This window comes from Schistocerca cancellata, chromosome 4 (assembly GCF_023864275.1).
Source record: "Schistocerca cancellata isolate TAMUIC-IGC-003103 chromosome 4, iqSchCanc2.1, whole genome shotgun sequence".
In the NCBI taxonomy this organism is placed as follows: Eukaryota; Metazoa; Arthropoda; class Insecta; order Orthoptera; family Acrididae; genus Schistocerca; species Schistocerca cancellata.
Genome location: NC_064629.1, coordinates 695,008,636 through 695,023,275, shown reverse-complemented (window position 1 = coordinate 695,023,275; position 14,640 = coordinate 695,008,636). Strand labels below are relative to the sequence as shown.

The window sequence follows — 14,640 nt, the reverse complement described above, 5'->3', positions numbered from 1 at the left end:
AGCCAGACAGTTATTCTGAAGAAGCCTGTGTGCAACCCGTGGTCTAGTGCGCTAAGATGGCTGAAATCATATAGTTCCATCTCGCACAGAATGAATCTGTTGTCTTAGACGTTGGAAATGATTGGAATACTGTCTTCTGGTGAAAGAGATTTTGCCCTTCTAGAGTGGAACGAAATATCCTATCTCATGATAGGAAACTGTGCCTTAAAACGGGGAATTTCTGGTCCACAGCATTGAAATATTTACATTTATGGATGATCAGATTTTTGAAAAGTGTAGCAGTATTTTGAACATCTCTCACAAAATCAACTTTTAGGTTTACATTCAAATGAAAATCGTGTGAGAAATAGGAATTGTAATCAAAATATTTCAGTGTCGTTGCTTTTCTGTAAGTACTGTCTTTGTCTTTGGCTTACGCAATATAGAAACACTTTGGAAATACTCTGTAAAAATGCTGGAGGCGTTCGGGATACATGTTCAGTTCTTCCAGTACGTCGAATGTGGTACATTTCTTTCCTTCTTCTTCACATAACGGATGTATCTAATATCTTCGCTGCTCAACATTTGCCACTTACAAAATATGAAGACATATCCTGATCCATTCGTAGCACGATCCGTACCGTGTCTGTCTGATAGCGCCACTTCAATGTGAATAGCTTATGTCCCATTCACGCCACGTCATTTCTGTGTGAATTGGACCTTAGACCGATTTGAGGTTTATTGATAGCTTGATAGACAGGAAGAGCCTTGTATCAAACTGTTCGTTCTAGACTTCCCCTAAACCACTGGTGTACGTTGTAAACATTTATCTTTTATACCATGTAAGTGTGTCAATAAGTAATGAACGTGTGCAGGCCCATTTTCAGTGGACTACACTATTCGAGTATAGCAGTAAATCTGATTTCCTGTATCATTTGTACCCATAGTCACTTGTCGCATCCAGGTGACAAGCAACGGAAGACTGCAGACTATTGGTATAGCGAGCAAGGTGGCGCAGTGGTTAGACTTTTGGATTCATATTCTGGAGAAAGCGGTTCAAATCTTTGTTCAGCAATCCAGGTTTAGTTTTGTCATCACTTAGGGAAGTCATTAAGGCAAACACCGGGGCTGCTCCCTTACAAAGGGGCACGGCCAACTTCCTTCCCTTATCCATACATGGGCTTTGTCTCAAATGATCTCGTCGTCGACAGGACGCGAAAACCCACTTTTTCTTTCTCAAAAGAGCCGATGATGTACTTACTAGTGGCAATATGACTGACCATACGAATGAGGTAACTATAATTCCTCAGTGTACACTGAAAGCCGGCACGAGACATCTGGCGTTGTGTACCTCAGGTCGCACCATTGGTGTAAGCTGTTACAGGAATGGATATAATTCAAAAATAAGTTCCAGCAGACATTTTAAAGAACGCAGTAAGAGCAGCTATGTTTATTATACATATAAATAAGTAGCTAACATTGCATTTAAACATAGTAGCACCTACTGCCGATACACAGTGGTGAAAGACCAGTCTGATATAAAGTCCTCACAAAACTTCGCCATATGAGTAAATAATGAACCCGCCACCATCGTGAACTGTCTGTTTTCTCCAATTGTAGCTCCAATAGCTTCCACAGTTTCCTGTGCTACTTGCATTGTTTCGCACTGTATGGGGCCACTCACTACTGTCAGCGTAAAACTCGTAGCTGTTGCGAACATCTGATGCTGCCATACAGTGATGAGCCAAAATACACTCCTGGAAATGGAAAAAAGAACACATTGACACCGGTGTGTCAGATCCACCATACTTGCTCCGGACACTGCGAGAGGGCTGTACAAGCAATGATCACACGCACGGCACAGCGGACACACCAGGAACCGCGGTGTTGGCCGTCGAATGGCGCTAGCTGCGCAGCATTTGTGCACCGCCGCCGTCAGTGTCAGCCAGTTTGCCGTGGCATACGGAGCTCCATCACAGTCTTTAACACTGGTAGCATGCCGTGACAGCGTGGACGTGAACCGTATGTGCAGTTGACGGACTTTGAGCGAGGGCGTATAGTGGGCATGCGGGAGGCCGGGTGGACGTACCGCCGAATTGCTCAACACGTGGGGCGTGAGGTCTCCACAGTACATCGATGTTGTCGCCAGTGGTCGGCGGAAGGTGCACGTGCCCGTCCACCTGGGACCGGACCGCAGCGACGCACGGATGCACGCCAAGACTGTAGGATCCTACGCAGTGCCGTAGGGGACCGCACCGCCACTTCCCAGCAAATTAGGGACACTGTTGCTCCTGGGGTATCGGCGAGGACCATTCGCAACCGTCTCCATGAAGCTGGGCTACGGTCCCGCACACCGTTAGGCCGTCTTCCGCTCACGCCCCAACATCGTGCAGCCCGCCTCCAGTGGTGTCGCGACAGGCGTGAATGGATGGACGAATGGAGACGTGTCGTCTTCAGCGATGAGAGTCGCTTCTGCCTTGGTGCCAATGATGGTCGTATGCGTGTTTGGCGCCGTGCAGGTGAGCGCCACAATCAGGACTGCATACGACCGAGGCACACAGGGCCAACACCCGGCATCATGGTGTGGGGAGCGACCTCCTACACTGGCCGTACACCACTGGTGATCGTCGAGGGGACACTGAATAGTGCACGGTACATCCAAACCGTCATCGAACCCATCGTTCTACCATTCCTAGACCGGCAAGGGAACTCGCTGTTCCAACAGGACAATGCACGTCCGCATGTATCACGTGCCACCCAACGTGCTCTAGAAGGTGTAAGTCAACTACCCTGGCCAGCAAGATCTCCGGATCTGTCCCCCATTGAGCATGTTTGGGACTGGATGAAGCGTCGTCTCACGCGGTCTACACGTCCAGCACGAACGCTGGTCCAACTGAGGCGCCAGGTGGAAATGGCATGGCAAGCCGTTCCACAGGACTACATCCAGCATCTCTACGATCGTCTCCATGGGAGAATAGCAGCCTGCATTGCTGCGAAAGGTGGATATACACTGTACTAGTGCCGACATTGTGCATGCTCTGTTGCCTGTGGTTCTGTCAGTGTGATCATGTGATGTATCTGACTCCAGGAATGTGTCAATAAAGTTTCCCCTTCCTGGGACAATGAATTCACGGTGTTCTTATTTCAATTTCCAGGAGTGTATTACGACCAGCTGATTAACAGCGTATTGGTCCACCTGTAGAAGGCAATAAAAGGGTGATCCTACGCATCATGTATTCGGCAAGCACCTCGGAGCATTCCGTGTGTGTCCCATCAGGTTCAGATCCGACGAGTTTGGTCTCCAAGACATAAACGTGAGTTCACTTACATGCTCCTCTAACCATAGTATTAAAATTCTGGCCTTCAGACCCAGTCAGTTAGCTTGCTGCAAGGCACCATGACTGTAGGGAAAGAAATCAACCATGAAGGGATCCAGGTCGTCCACAATAATATTCATAGTCCACAATTGTTGTAGTGCCTTTATTACTACCACAGGTCCCATAAAAACTCAGGCGAATGTCCCCCATAACATAATACAGCCTCCACTGGCTTGCATCCATTGCGTGCTGCATGTTTTGAGCAGCAAAGAGTGATGGCGTATACGGACAAAACCATAGACCCAATGTAACAAGACACCTGATTCATCTAGTCAGGCGACATTATCCATTGATCCAGGGCCAATCTAGGTCTTGTACCAACTGCAGTCGTAATTGACGACGTCGCTGGGCCACTATGGAATAGGTAGGAGTCGTTTGCTGCAGAGCATCATGTTCAGCATAGTGCACTGAACTGTGTGCTCTGAAACACACACTCCTGCACCAGCCGTGCACTCTGTCGTCAGATATGCCACAGATGGCCGCCTAGCCTGCTTTACAGAACAGGCAAGCCTCAGACCACTGTGAGGAGGTGCTGAAGTCCAACACATTACCACCTACTCTTGATTACAATGCCCTTAACCACTTTTCATACATGCTAACCACAGCAGTATGCAAACAGCCGACCAGCTTCGCTATTTTGGTATCTCCTATACCTCCACCTTTCAGTTAGGAGCTAAGTGATGATGTGTTTACCTTCCTGTCCAGTATGAGCACACTTAAACTATGTGATCAGTAGTATCCGGACACATGGCTGAAAATTACTTAAAAGATCGTGGCCCCCTCCATCGGTAATGCTGGAATTCAATGTGGTGTTGGCCAACACTTAGCCTTGATGACAGCTGCCGGCCGCGGTGGTCTAGCGGTTCTAGGCGCTCAGTCCGGAACCGCGCGACTGCTACGGTCGCAGGTTCGAATCCTGCCTCGGGCATGGATGTGTGTGATCTCCTTAGGTTAGTTAGGTTTAATTAGTTCTAAGTTCTAGGGGACTGATGACCACAGATGTTAAGTACCATAGTGCTCAGAGCCATTTGAACCATTTTTTGATGACAGCTTCCATTCTCGCAAACATACGTTCAGTCAGGTGCTAGAAGGTTTCTTGAGGAATGGCAGCCCATTCTTCACGGAGTTTTGTACTGACGAGAGGTATCGATGTTGGTCGGTGAGGCCTGGCATGAAGTCGGCGCTCCAAAACATCCCAAAGGTGCTCTGTAGGATTCATGCCAGGACGCTGTGCAGGCCAGTCCATTACAGGGATTTTATTGTCGTGTAATCACTCCGCCGCAGGCTGTGCTTTATGAACAGGTGTTCGATCGTGTTGAATGACGCAATCGCCATCGCCGAATTGCTCTCCAGCAGTTGGAAGCAAGAAGGTGCTTAAAGAATCAATGTAGGCCTATGCTGTGATAGTGCCACGCAAAACAACAACTGGTGCAAGCATCCTCCATGAAAAACACAGCCATACCATAACACCACCGCCTCCGAATTTTATTGTGGGCACTACACATGCTGGCAGATGTTCACCTGGCATTCTCCATACCCACACCAAGGCCATCGGGTCGCCACATTGTGTACCGTGATTCGTCACTCCACACAACGTTTTTCCACTGTTGTTCAATGGTCTCTCTCCTTACACTAAGCGGGGCGTCGCTTGGCATTTACTGGCGTGATGTGTGGTTTATGAGCAGCCGCTCGACCATGAAATCAAAGTTTTCTCACCTCCTGCCTAACTTTCATAGTACTTGCAGTGGTTCCTGATGCAGTTTGGAATTCCTGTGTGATGGTCTGGATAGATGTCTGCTTATTACATATTACGACGTTCTTCAATGGTCGGCGGTCTGTGTCAATCAACAGATGACGTCGGTCTGTACGCTTTTCTGCTGTACGTGTCCCATCGCGTTTCCACTTCCCAATCACATGAGAAAAAGTGGGCCTAGGGATGTTTAGGAGCGTGGAAATCTCTCATACAGACGTATGACACAAGTGATATCCAATCACCTGATCACGTTCAAAGTCTGTGTGTTTTAAAGGGCACCCCATTCTGCTCTCACGATGTCTAATGACTACAGAGGTTGCTGATATGGTGTATCGGACAGTCGGTTGCAGCACAAAGCACCAAATATGAAAAACGTATGTTTTTGGTGGTGTCAGGATACTTTTGATAACATAGTGTACTTTCGTAGGGAACATTTCCTCCCATTCTGTTCTGTTATCTAGTGTGAATCTAGCTTTCGTTGCACACCCATCGTGTGATAAAGGAGCTCGTTAATTTAACGTAATGTCACAATTGTATATTAATAAAACAGCAGAAGTAGTAAATATCGGTGTACTGAGTATTGTAGTTCATCTCGAGTAGGACACTTCCCAGACTTCTAGGACTGCATGACGTTTCAGCGAATGATTCTTGCAGATCCCAGTGAAGAGGCTTTTTGTAGTTGGCAAACAGGTATTTTATCTATGTCAATGGTTTTAAAGTACCTACACTACCCCCAGTTTGCCAAGAACCGCTGGGGCAACTTTCACTGTTTTACGCCACAGTCACTGCAGTTCGATTTGCAAGTTCTTGTATATGACAAGTTTTTCCAGCTTCTCGTCGCCTGAATGGCAATATCAGTGATACACCCTTTCCTTTCCTCACAAATGTGATGTCTGGTGTATTCTGTTCAGCATTTGAGCTAGCTGAAGTCGGAAGTCCCACCTTTCCTTTGCCAGTGGTACATAGTAATTTTGAAGTAAGTTCCAGTAGGCACATTCATGCCACAGTGTGCCTCTGCTTATAATCAGTTTCGACGATCTTTCTGCAATAGCTCAAAATATGGTCGATTATCTCAGCTTCTTTATAGAGTCATCGCTTTGGGTCTTCTACTGCTTTCTCGATTCTGGCTTTAACAGCGTTAGTTCTGATGACTTGTTCCCGTGTAGCTGGCTCTGAGCACTATGGGACTCGACATCTTAGGTCATAAGTCCCCTAGAACTTAGAACTACTTAAACCTAACTAACCTAAGGACATCACACACACCCATGCCCGAGGCAGGATTCGAACCTGCGACCGTAGCAGTCCCGCGGTTCCGGACTGCAGCGCCAGAACCGCTAGACCACCGCGGCCGGCTCCCGTGTAGCAAAAACAGCTCTTTCAGTTTCGTTCTTCGGGCTTCCATTGATGAGTCAAGACTCACTATTTTCCTTATCCACTTTGCCTTCAATCTTGTCCAAAAAATTTCCTGTAGAATGCTTTATTGCGTGAGCGCTCTCTCACATTAAGTGCAGTTTTCCGGTATTGATTTTTGATTTGCTGTGCTTAGAGAAGCTTTCCGTTATTGACTTAAGAGCCGATTCTTGGCTACCTTTCACACAGTCGGCGAAGGTATGATATTTTTCTCCCACCTTCTCATTTGGAAGAATGCTCTACCGCCAGTTTTTATGGGCAAGTACAGCTTTGTCGACGCCACCGTGAGGACACGGTGCATGGTTAATTTTCAAGAGCTTTCTTGTTTTCCTGTTCCGATTATCCAGCTAGATTTATATGCCGTTCACGTTGTCTGCAGTGTTGTACACTTGACTGACTACAGTTTTTAAATGTCCATGCTTGATAACCAACTGCAAAATGCATACGTATCTGTATGCTTCTGGTAGGTGGAATTTAATGACTTACCCATTTAGCATTTCGATGCTTTCACTTTCATATTTTGCCCTTCTGTTAATGTTGACAAGTCGCTAATTTAATTTTCCAACAAATAATCCTGTCTTCCTCTGCTCTGGTCCATTTTTTTGTGAATGTCTTGATGTTTCTGCTGACCCGATCATATTAAAGTTTCTCATGATCCACCTATCATAGTGAGTGAAAAGCTTTCCTTTTGTCAAACCAGGTCTTGTGCAGATATGTTTTACAACTTTCGTAGTTCTCCAGAATCATTTTGTCGATCACGAGCTGGTCCTTTGCGTCCCTACTTCTTCACTTAAGTTTTTGTCCTACTGGCATGGTGAATTCTTCCAAAAAGTCGAGAGTTCTGTCGACAATTATGCCTGTCAGCAACTTGAACGTGGCGGCAGACTTATTATCGGATATAATTTATGTGTGTGGCCCTTTTAGTTGGTCCTCCTGTATTAGTTTCTTCAGTTGTTAGCCATTCCATGATTGTTTGTTTGTTGCAGGATCGCGTTAAACAATTCAACGATTTCCACAAGAGGGTTGGTCATATATTTTTTAACCAGAAGCCGTGCAGTTGATTGAGTGATGTTCAGTGTAAAGTTTCTTCCCTCTCTTCCTCTTTCCATTTCCGTTACTAACTAAATGTTGGATTCTGCTGACAAAATTTCTTCTCAAAGTCCTTTATCCATCCAATACTTTTATGTTTTTTGGTTTCCCGCATATCTTTCCAGAACTTAACTGTTGCCGCCCCCCCCCCCCTTTTCTCTGGTTTTTCAACTTTTGCTTCTGCTTGCTGATTCAGGTCCAGGATGAACTGACTCTGACTGGATTCCGAAGTTTGATTTTGCATGTAGTGAACGATCCTGTCGTTGCACCTCTAGATTTTCCTGGCTGTTGCTGTTATTTTTGCTTTTTAATTTTTAAATCTTCGCGATTTTTCCGATACTGAACCAGTACTTTATCAGGTACTCAACTGTTTTCTAATTATTCATTTTATGCTCTTTCATATTATTGAAGTTGCTTGTATCATATTTTAAAATTTGATTTTCAGTTGCAGTGACTCTAGTTTTTCTGTTACTGCTGTGCAGTTGACGATTTAGATCGTTTCTTCAATTGATGTATTTAAACAGCTGAAAACGCAGCATTAGCATCCTTCATCAGTGGAGCAAGTTTTTTTCAACAGTCAGTTGTCATAGTTCACAGCTACCTGCTTTCTGCATTAGATAACACATGGTTCAGAATTTTGTCTTTAAGTTCCTGTTGTCTTAAAATACCAGGCATTTCCTCAATTACTACTTGTTCCATTCTTCCTAATCCCACATTATTCCCAAGTTTTCGTCAGGTTCATGATATTCAGTGACTCGAGATGTTGGAGTTTCTGCTGGTGACACAGCATTTTGTTTCACTCGTATTTCCTAACATTCCAGAATATCTTAAAGTTCCACTTGAAAACATTGTTCCTTCTGATATATGCTACGTGATCAGGTAGACATAGGTTGCTGCCTTAGTCTGTGTATATATTTGCTTTCAGAGCTGGTAAATGAGCTTTTGATAACCATGTTTTCGAGATTCTGATTAGTAGTATTTCATGACTTTGCCGTTCTGACTCGTACTTCTGCCACTTCTGAGTGTTTGGGTTTGTTCCTGTAAAGCACTTTTCGACAGCTGCCAAAGTTCCTCAGCAATTGCCATATATACGCCGAAACACTAACGGCTATTTATGAGGATGCTACTAGTTTCATTTATGATATTTGTTTCTGTCTCTGTACAAAATTATGTTGACTTTTGTACTTATGTTTTATCATGAACTTCCATTAATTTATTGAAAAAAGTGTTCACTCAAGCACTGGGATATCGATACACAAAATGATTGATTTCCTGGTGTTATCAGGCTCTGTTAATTATAGCTGATATTTCAAAGTGTTTGTCTTCACTTATTATATTAAGATCAGTCTTCATTTGAATTGTAATTCTTGATTTGAATTGTTCCTTTTCTGATATAAATGCATGATCCTCTGTCCTTTCAAGTAATCCTACAATGAGAGTCCGTCGTTTTATACAGTGACAATATTACATCTTGGAGTCCTGTGCATCTACACTAGTGCTCATGGACACAAAGTACTCTGCAGTTCAAAAATTGGAGCTCAACTTCAAAGTGTTGTATTTTATTTTTTATTGATCACATGTTTTGAGGGATTGTTAGGTCTGTGAAATGTCCCCTGTTGCTTTCTCCTTTTTCCCTTGACATATAGAATGTGTGTTATTTAGTGTCTTAGAATCTATCTTGAGTGATTGTTTCAGAATTTTCTTAAGAAAATACTCTTTAGGCAGGAGAAAGTGTTGCCTGGATTTGTTCTGGAGAAATACCTACTTCTCCTACCTGTGACAAAGTGTGTTTGACCATGTGTGACCCATGATCTCTCCTCCCCCCCCCCCCCCCCCCCCATACCTTCATGACTTGGACTGCTTGTTGCAAGCCCATCCTGGTCAAGCTCTTAATCTGGTCTTTTTCTTGATTCAAAAATCTGTACCAACAGTTGTATGTATTGGTTTATTTTATATCATTGTATGCATTTGAGATATAAAATAAAATAAACCAAAACCTATGGCTGTTGGTACAGTTTTTTGAATCGATCAATATGTACCAGCCGATGTCCCCCAGGCCATAATGGATTGACGGAGACTTAATGTGGTCTGTCCACTTCACTGGTGCATATATCTAGGTCTTCAGCTGCCGACTTTTCCCTCTAAGATTGTTCTTTCCATTGTCTCTAGACTTCTGGCAATGTGAAAAAAAAAAAAACTACTGCTGGTTGACAGAACAGACAGTCGTGTTCTGATGCTGAGCTATTTCAGGACAGATTCCTTAGTTCAATGTGCTGTCCATGATATTCGGAGCGATCTTCTAGAGCACCACATTTTCAGAGCATCAATCCTGCTACAGTCTGCTGTCTTCATCGTTCACGTATCTGCTTCATAGGTCGCGATAGGGAAGATAAGAGATCGGATGACGGTGAGCTGTCTTGGCAATGATACTCGCGCTTCCTTCCAAATGCAAGCAAGTTCTGCTGCAGATTTCCTCGCAATCAAAATGCGCCTAAGGATCTCAGGCTCGCAATCACCAGTATCAGTGACAAGAGAACTAAATACGCGAAACGACTGACAACCTCGTAGCCAGCGGTTCTTGTGATGTCTGTGTGAAGTACCGTCTTTTGAAGCAGACATGATACATTCAAATATTTGAAAGAAATTGAGAACAGATAACCAGGAGCTTGACTAAATCTGCATGAAGGTGTGATTCCAAGAATTTTCTCCAGTCTGCTGATAAGTTTAAGTGAAACAACTACCTCAAATAAAGACTCAAACGAAAGAAGACGGAAGCGCGAGGAAGATCTTTAAAAGAGAAATGAATAGTGGCGTGCAGAAAATGTGACTGAAAGTCTTTCAGACGTGTGTGAAAACTGAGGTGAGATTGTAAGAACTGAGAAGTGGTAGTATTCTGTAATAAATGATTAATTTTGTTTCTACTGTTTATAAACGGAAGGAATTCGAAAAATTCAAAGTAATGTAAAGACACAGACATAAACGATCATTTCAACCGAAAGCAAGACAAATTCCAATCCAAATAATTTCTTACTTTGTACTTACACAGATCTGTCTGATTCTAAATTGTATCTGTTGGGTTTTGTGGTAAAGAAATTGTTAGTAAAACACCATAAAAGTAACGTGTAAAGCAAATTTCAAACACCACCATGCACTAATTTGTCCAACAAAAATACTCTTAAAACAATTACTTTAAGGGTCATTACTTGCATGGTCAGTGGGAAATGCAATCAATCATATATACGCTTACAAAATTATCCATTGTTGTCAAGAGGAAAAAATATCTACTGAGGTATTGTTTCACAAACGGAAATATTCTAGTCTTCTTACCTCCGTCACTTCGGTGCATTTGCACCGAAGAGCAGACACACACGTAAAAAAAATATGATATTAGGATATCTATGAGATTCAGGAATATGTGAAATTTCGCTATGCTTTACTACGCTCATTATGGATTTTCCGAAATATTGTTGTGGTAGGACGTTAGGTTGGCAATTAAAGTCCAGTCAAAGGTGGCGTATTGTGTCACACTCAGCTGATATACCAAGGATGTAGTAATGATAGTAAAAGAAAACAAATCTATCTGTGTTTAGGGTTAAAGGTTGTGTCGAGAGAGTAGTTCTGAGTGTGTTGACGATGTGTATAATAAGAGTTACTACCGCGCAAACAGATTAAAACATATGAAAATGGTTGAACCAATTTTCGACTACCAGTTTCGTTTGATATTAATCGGCGACAGTACAGTTGGTAAAAGTTCATTGTTGAAGTATTTCACGGACGGAAAATTCGCTGAGGTAAGTAAACTTTTCATTACATTTTAAGAAGTGTTGTGGAACGTTTCGAATGTTTTGATCGTATGGTGTACGCGCGTGGGAGTAGGTAGATTGTTTGGCGTAAGATCGGAAGAGGCAGGATACAGCTCTTTTCTAAACCTCCATGTACTGTAATTGTTTGTTGATCTGAAGCGTAAAAGATTTTATATCACCAAATTGTGTGTGCACTTTATCCATAGAAATGACATTGTTGCGTTTTTATTATGCTGTTGAAATATGGTTCACTCTGAAAGTAGTTGTCTGAAGTAATTGTTCAATATTCTTGTAATTTCCCCGCTGGATTGTTTGAACCTTTTAATATTTTTCATCGGTGTCAGTTTTTACGTGTGGGAGACGTTTATACGAATATTTAACTCGTTTATTTTTGTGGCGGGGTGTGTACTTTCTTTCATTGCCATGTCAGATGCTCTATTCAGATCATACTTATTGAATGCACCGACATTTTTAAATTTTCTGTATTTTTCTACCTGGTTAACAAAATGAGAACTGTCAATGCCAACAAACGTTTGTCTTTGTACACATTTGGTATAACAGTAAATTTGCAGAAGGATGTTAAAAATGTCTTTTGCTTAAGCAGCATGTGTTAAACGTATATCATGAGCAGTCCACTCCACAAGTTGTCTTTCGATGATTTGAATTGTGCATTTTATTAAAGTTATATTACACCTGTGCTTTTAGGTTTAATAAATTTGACTTAACTGTAGTCATTTCACTATTTCATGAAGGCTAGTTTTATCAAGTACACATAGCAGACATGAGTCAGTTAACATATTAAATTTTCTCATTGTGAATGGTGTTGCTATTAAGACACAAGACATTTATGTGGCAAAGGTATGGATAGAAGTCAATACCCAGCTGTCCTAATTTTGTTTTATTGTGGTTTCCTAAAATCACATGTGTTGTATACTGGGATTTTTCGTTTAACAGGCCATAACAGATTGCTTCCAATGATTCTCCAACTATCTGTTAATGACCTTTAATTCAAAACTGTAAAATACAATATTTTGTTCAGTTTTTCAAATACTTCGACAATTGTCAATCCTTGCTAATCTGATTCACATTAAACGGTGCTGCTTGGAATATGTTATATTTTAGAATCTTACTGTAACAGTGGACAGAAGTGTGCAATGTCTAGTTTAATGTAATTGGAACACAAGAGTGTTCTTAAATGAATTGCTTAAATGGGCTTAATAGCAAATGATTTAAGAGCAATAACAGCAATAGCCAGATGATGCAAACTGTTTAAAATACGACATCATAAACATTTATTTATTTGCCTTTTCTTTGCATGTAGCTGTCAAAAGGGTAGATTTTGCAAATGCTATAAATAGGTGTTAAATAATTATATTTGCAAATGCTACTTTGAAATGGTTGCAGCTTATATCTTTCATAATTTCTTAGTTTACAGCTGATGTGCCACTGGTTCATATCACAAGCTGAATCTTAAAATTCATTGGCTTTATGTAAACATTTTTCTATCAGAACAGATTTGAATTTTGTGTTAAAATAATTCCCCATACATGTTCTTAGTTTGGCAGTTCATTAACAAACATTGATGCATAGGTTTTGATTGTCACTTTTAATTTTGTACTTTGCTAGAGGTAGTCATATTTATCCTGGTGTTGTGATCATTTACATCACTGCACTTCATAATTTATTTGTTGGTCCATAAAAAAATGTAATTAAGTAGTGTGAAGATAATATTTCTCTCTCTCTCTCTCTCTCTCTCTCTCTCTTTCTTTCTTTCTTTCCCCAGTGGGATTCTCTGTGGCCTATCTCATTATCCCATGTGTATTTTCTCAGTATCTGTATCAACAGTACAGTGCAAATAATTCAGTCATGTAGTGATACATTTCATAGCATACTATTTTTAATGTTTTGGTAGGAATCCTCTTTGTGAGCTGCAAAGGAGATGTAAGCACCAGCTGACTTTTGTGTGTATGAAATTAATGTGGTCTATCCACCAGATTTTCATCAATGTATAAACCCAGACATTTACAGCTTGTTGCCTGGATGTTATGTGTATTATTTGTTAGTGTGGTGACAACAGCCTGCCGCACAGAGTGGGCGAGCGGTTTTAGTAGTCATGTCACGGATCGCGCGGCCTCTACTGCCGGAGGTTCGAGTCCTCCCTCAGTGTGGGTGTGTGTGCAAGGAGCTAAAATATGTTGCTACTATTCCTACTCAACCCTAGAATAAAATTGAGGTGTCAATTGCATAGTTCATTAAATGGGAGTTAATGGGTTGGGCAGAGTCATTAATGTAAATGTGCTGCAGTGCATGTGGTGGAGTTGTGGAATATACAGATAATAGGAATATTAGTGAATATCACTGGATCAAGGAAACCAGGTAGATACTCTGTTTATTGATTTCTGAAAAGCATTTGACTCAGTACCACGCCTATGCTTATTGTCAAAAGAATGATCATATGAAGTGAAATCTGTGACTGGATTGAGGACTTTTTGGTAGGGAGGACATGCCATCAACCTTGGATGGAGAGTTAGTCACATGTGGAAGTAACATTAGGTGTGCCCCAGGAAGTCTGATGGGACCCTTGCTGTTCATGTTGTATACTAACGACCTTTCAAACAATATTAACAGTAAAATCGGGGTTTTTCGCAGTTGATGCAGGTATCTATAATGAAATACTGAGTGAATCTGCATAAATATTCAGTCCTATCTTGATAAGATTTCAGAGTGGTGCAAAGATTGGCAATGTGTTGTAAATGTTCAGAAACATAAAATTTTGCTCTTCACAAAATGAAAAAACATAATATTCTATGAATATAATATCAGTGAGTCACTGTTAGAATCAGCAAACTCATACAAAATACCTGGGTTTAATACTTTGTAGAGATATTGAAATGGAATGACCACATAGGTTTAGTCTTGGGTAAAGCAGGGGGTAGATTTCAGTTTATTGGTACAATGCTGGGGAAGTGCAATCAATTGACAAGACTGCTTAAAAATCAGTCGTGCGACCAGTTCTAGAATATTGCTTGAGTGTGTGGGACACATACCAAATAGAATTAACAGATTGTATTGAACACATACAGAGGGGGACAGTGCAAATGAACACAGGTTTGTTTAATCCCCAGAAAGTCTGTTAACAAAGTTTCAGGAACATGATCACTCTAGGGATATGCTAAAACCCTGTACGTATCGCCCACATAAGGCTAATGAGGATAAGATTAGAATAATA

The 14,640-nt window shown here is 41.8% G+C and overlaps 2 protein-coding genes across 2 annotated transcripts in view; one reads left to right on the top strand and one right to left on the bottom strand.

Moving 5' to 3' along the window:
- Positions 1–1,636, bottom strand: part of LOC126184384 (axoneme-associated protein mst101(2)-like) — a 35,640-nt gene extending 34,004 nt beyond the window's left edge. Inside the window, exon 1 of the mRNA XM_049926769.1 lies at positions 1,485–1,636. Within this exon, the coding sequence (XP_049782726.1) occupies positions 1,485–1,636 (152 nt within the window). The remainder of the gene's footprint in view (positions 1–1,484) is intronic.
- Positions 1,637–11,037: 9,401 nt separating this feature from the next.
- LOC126184635 (ras-related protein Rab-39B) overlaps positions 11,038–14,640 on the top strand; it is a 41,676-nt gene continuing 38,073 nt past the window's right edge. The window contains exon 1 of the mRNA XM_049927108.1: positions 11,038–11,399. Within this exon, the coding sequence (XP_049783065.1) occupies positions 11,286–11,399 (114 nt within the window). The 5' untranslated portion in view covers positions 11,038–11,285. The remainder of the gene's footprint in view (positions 11,400–14,640) is intronic.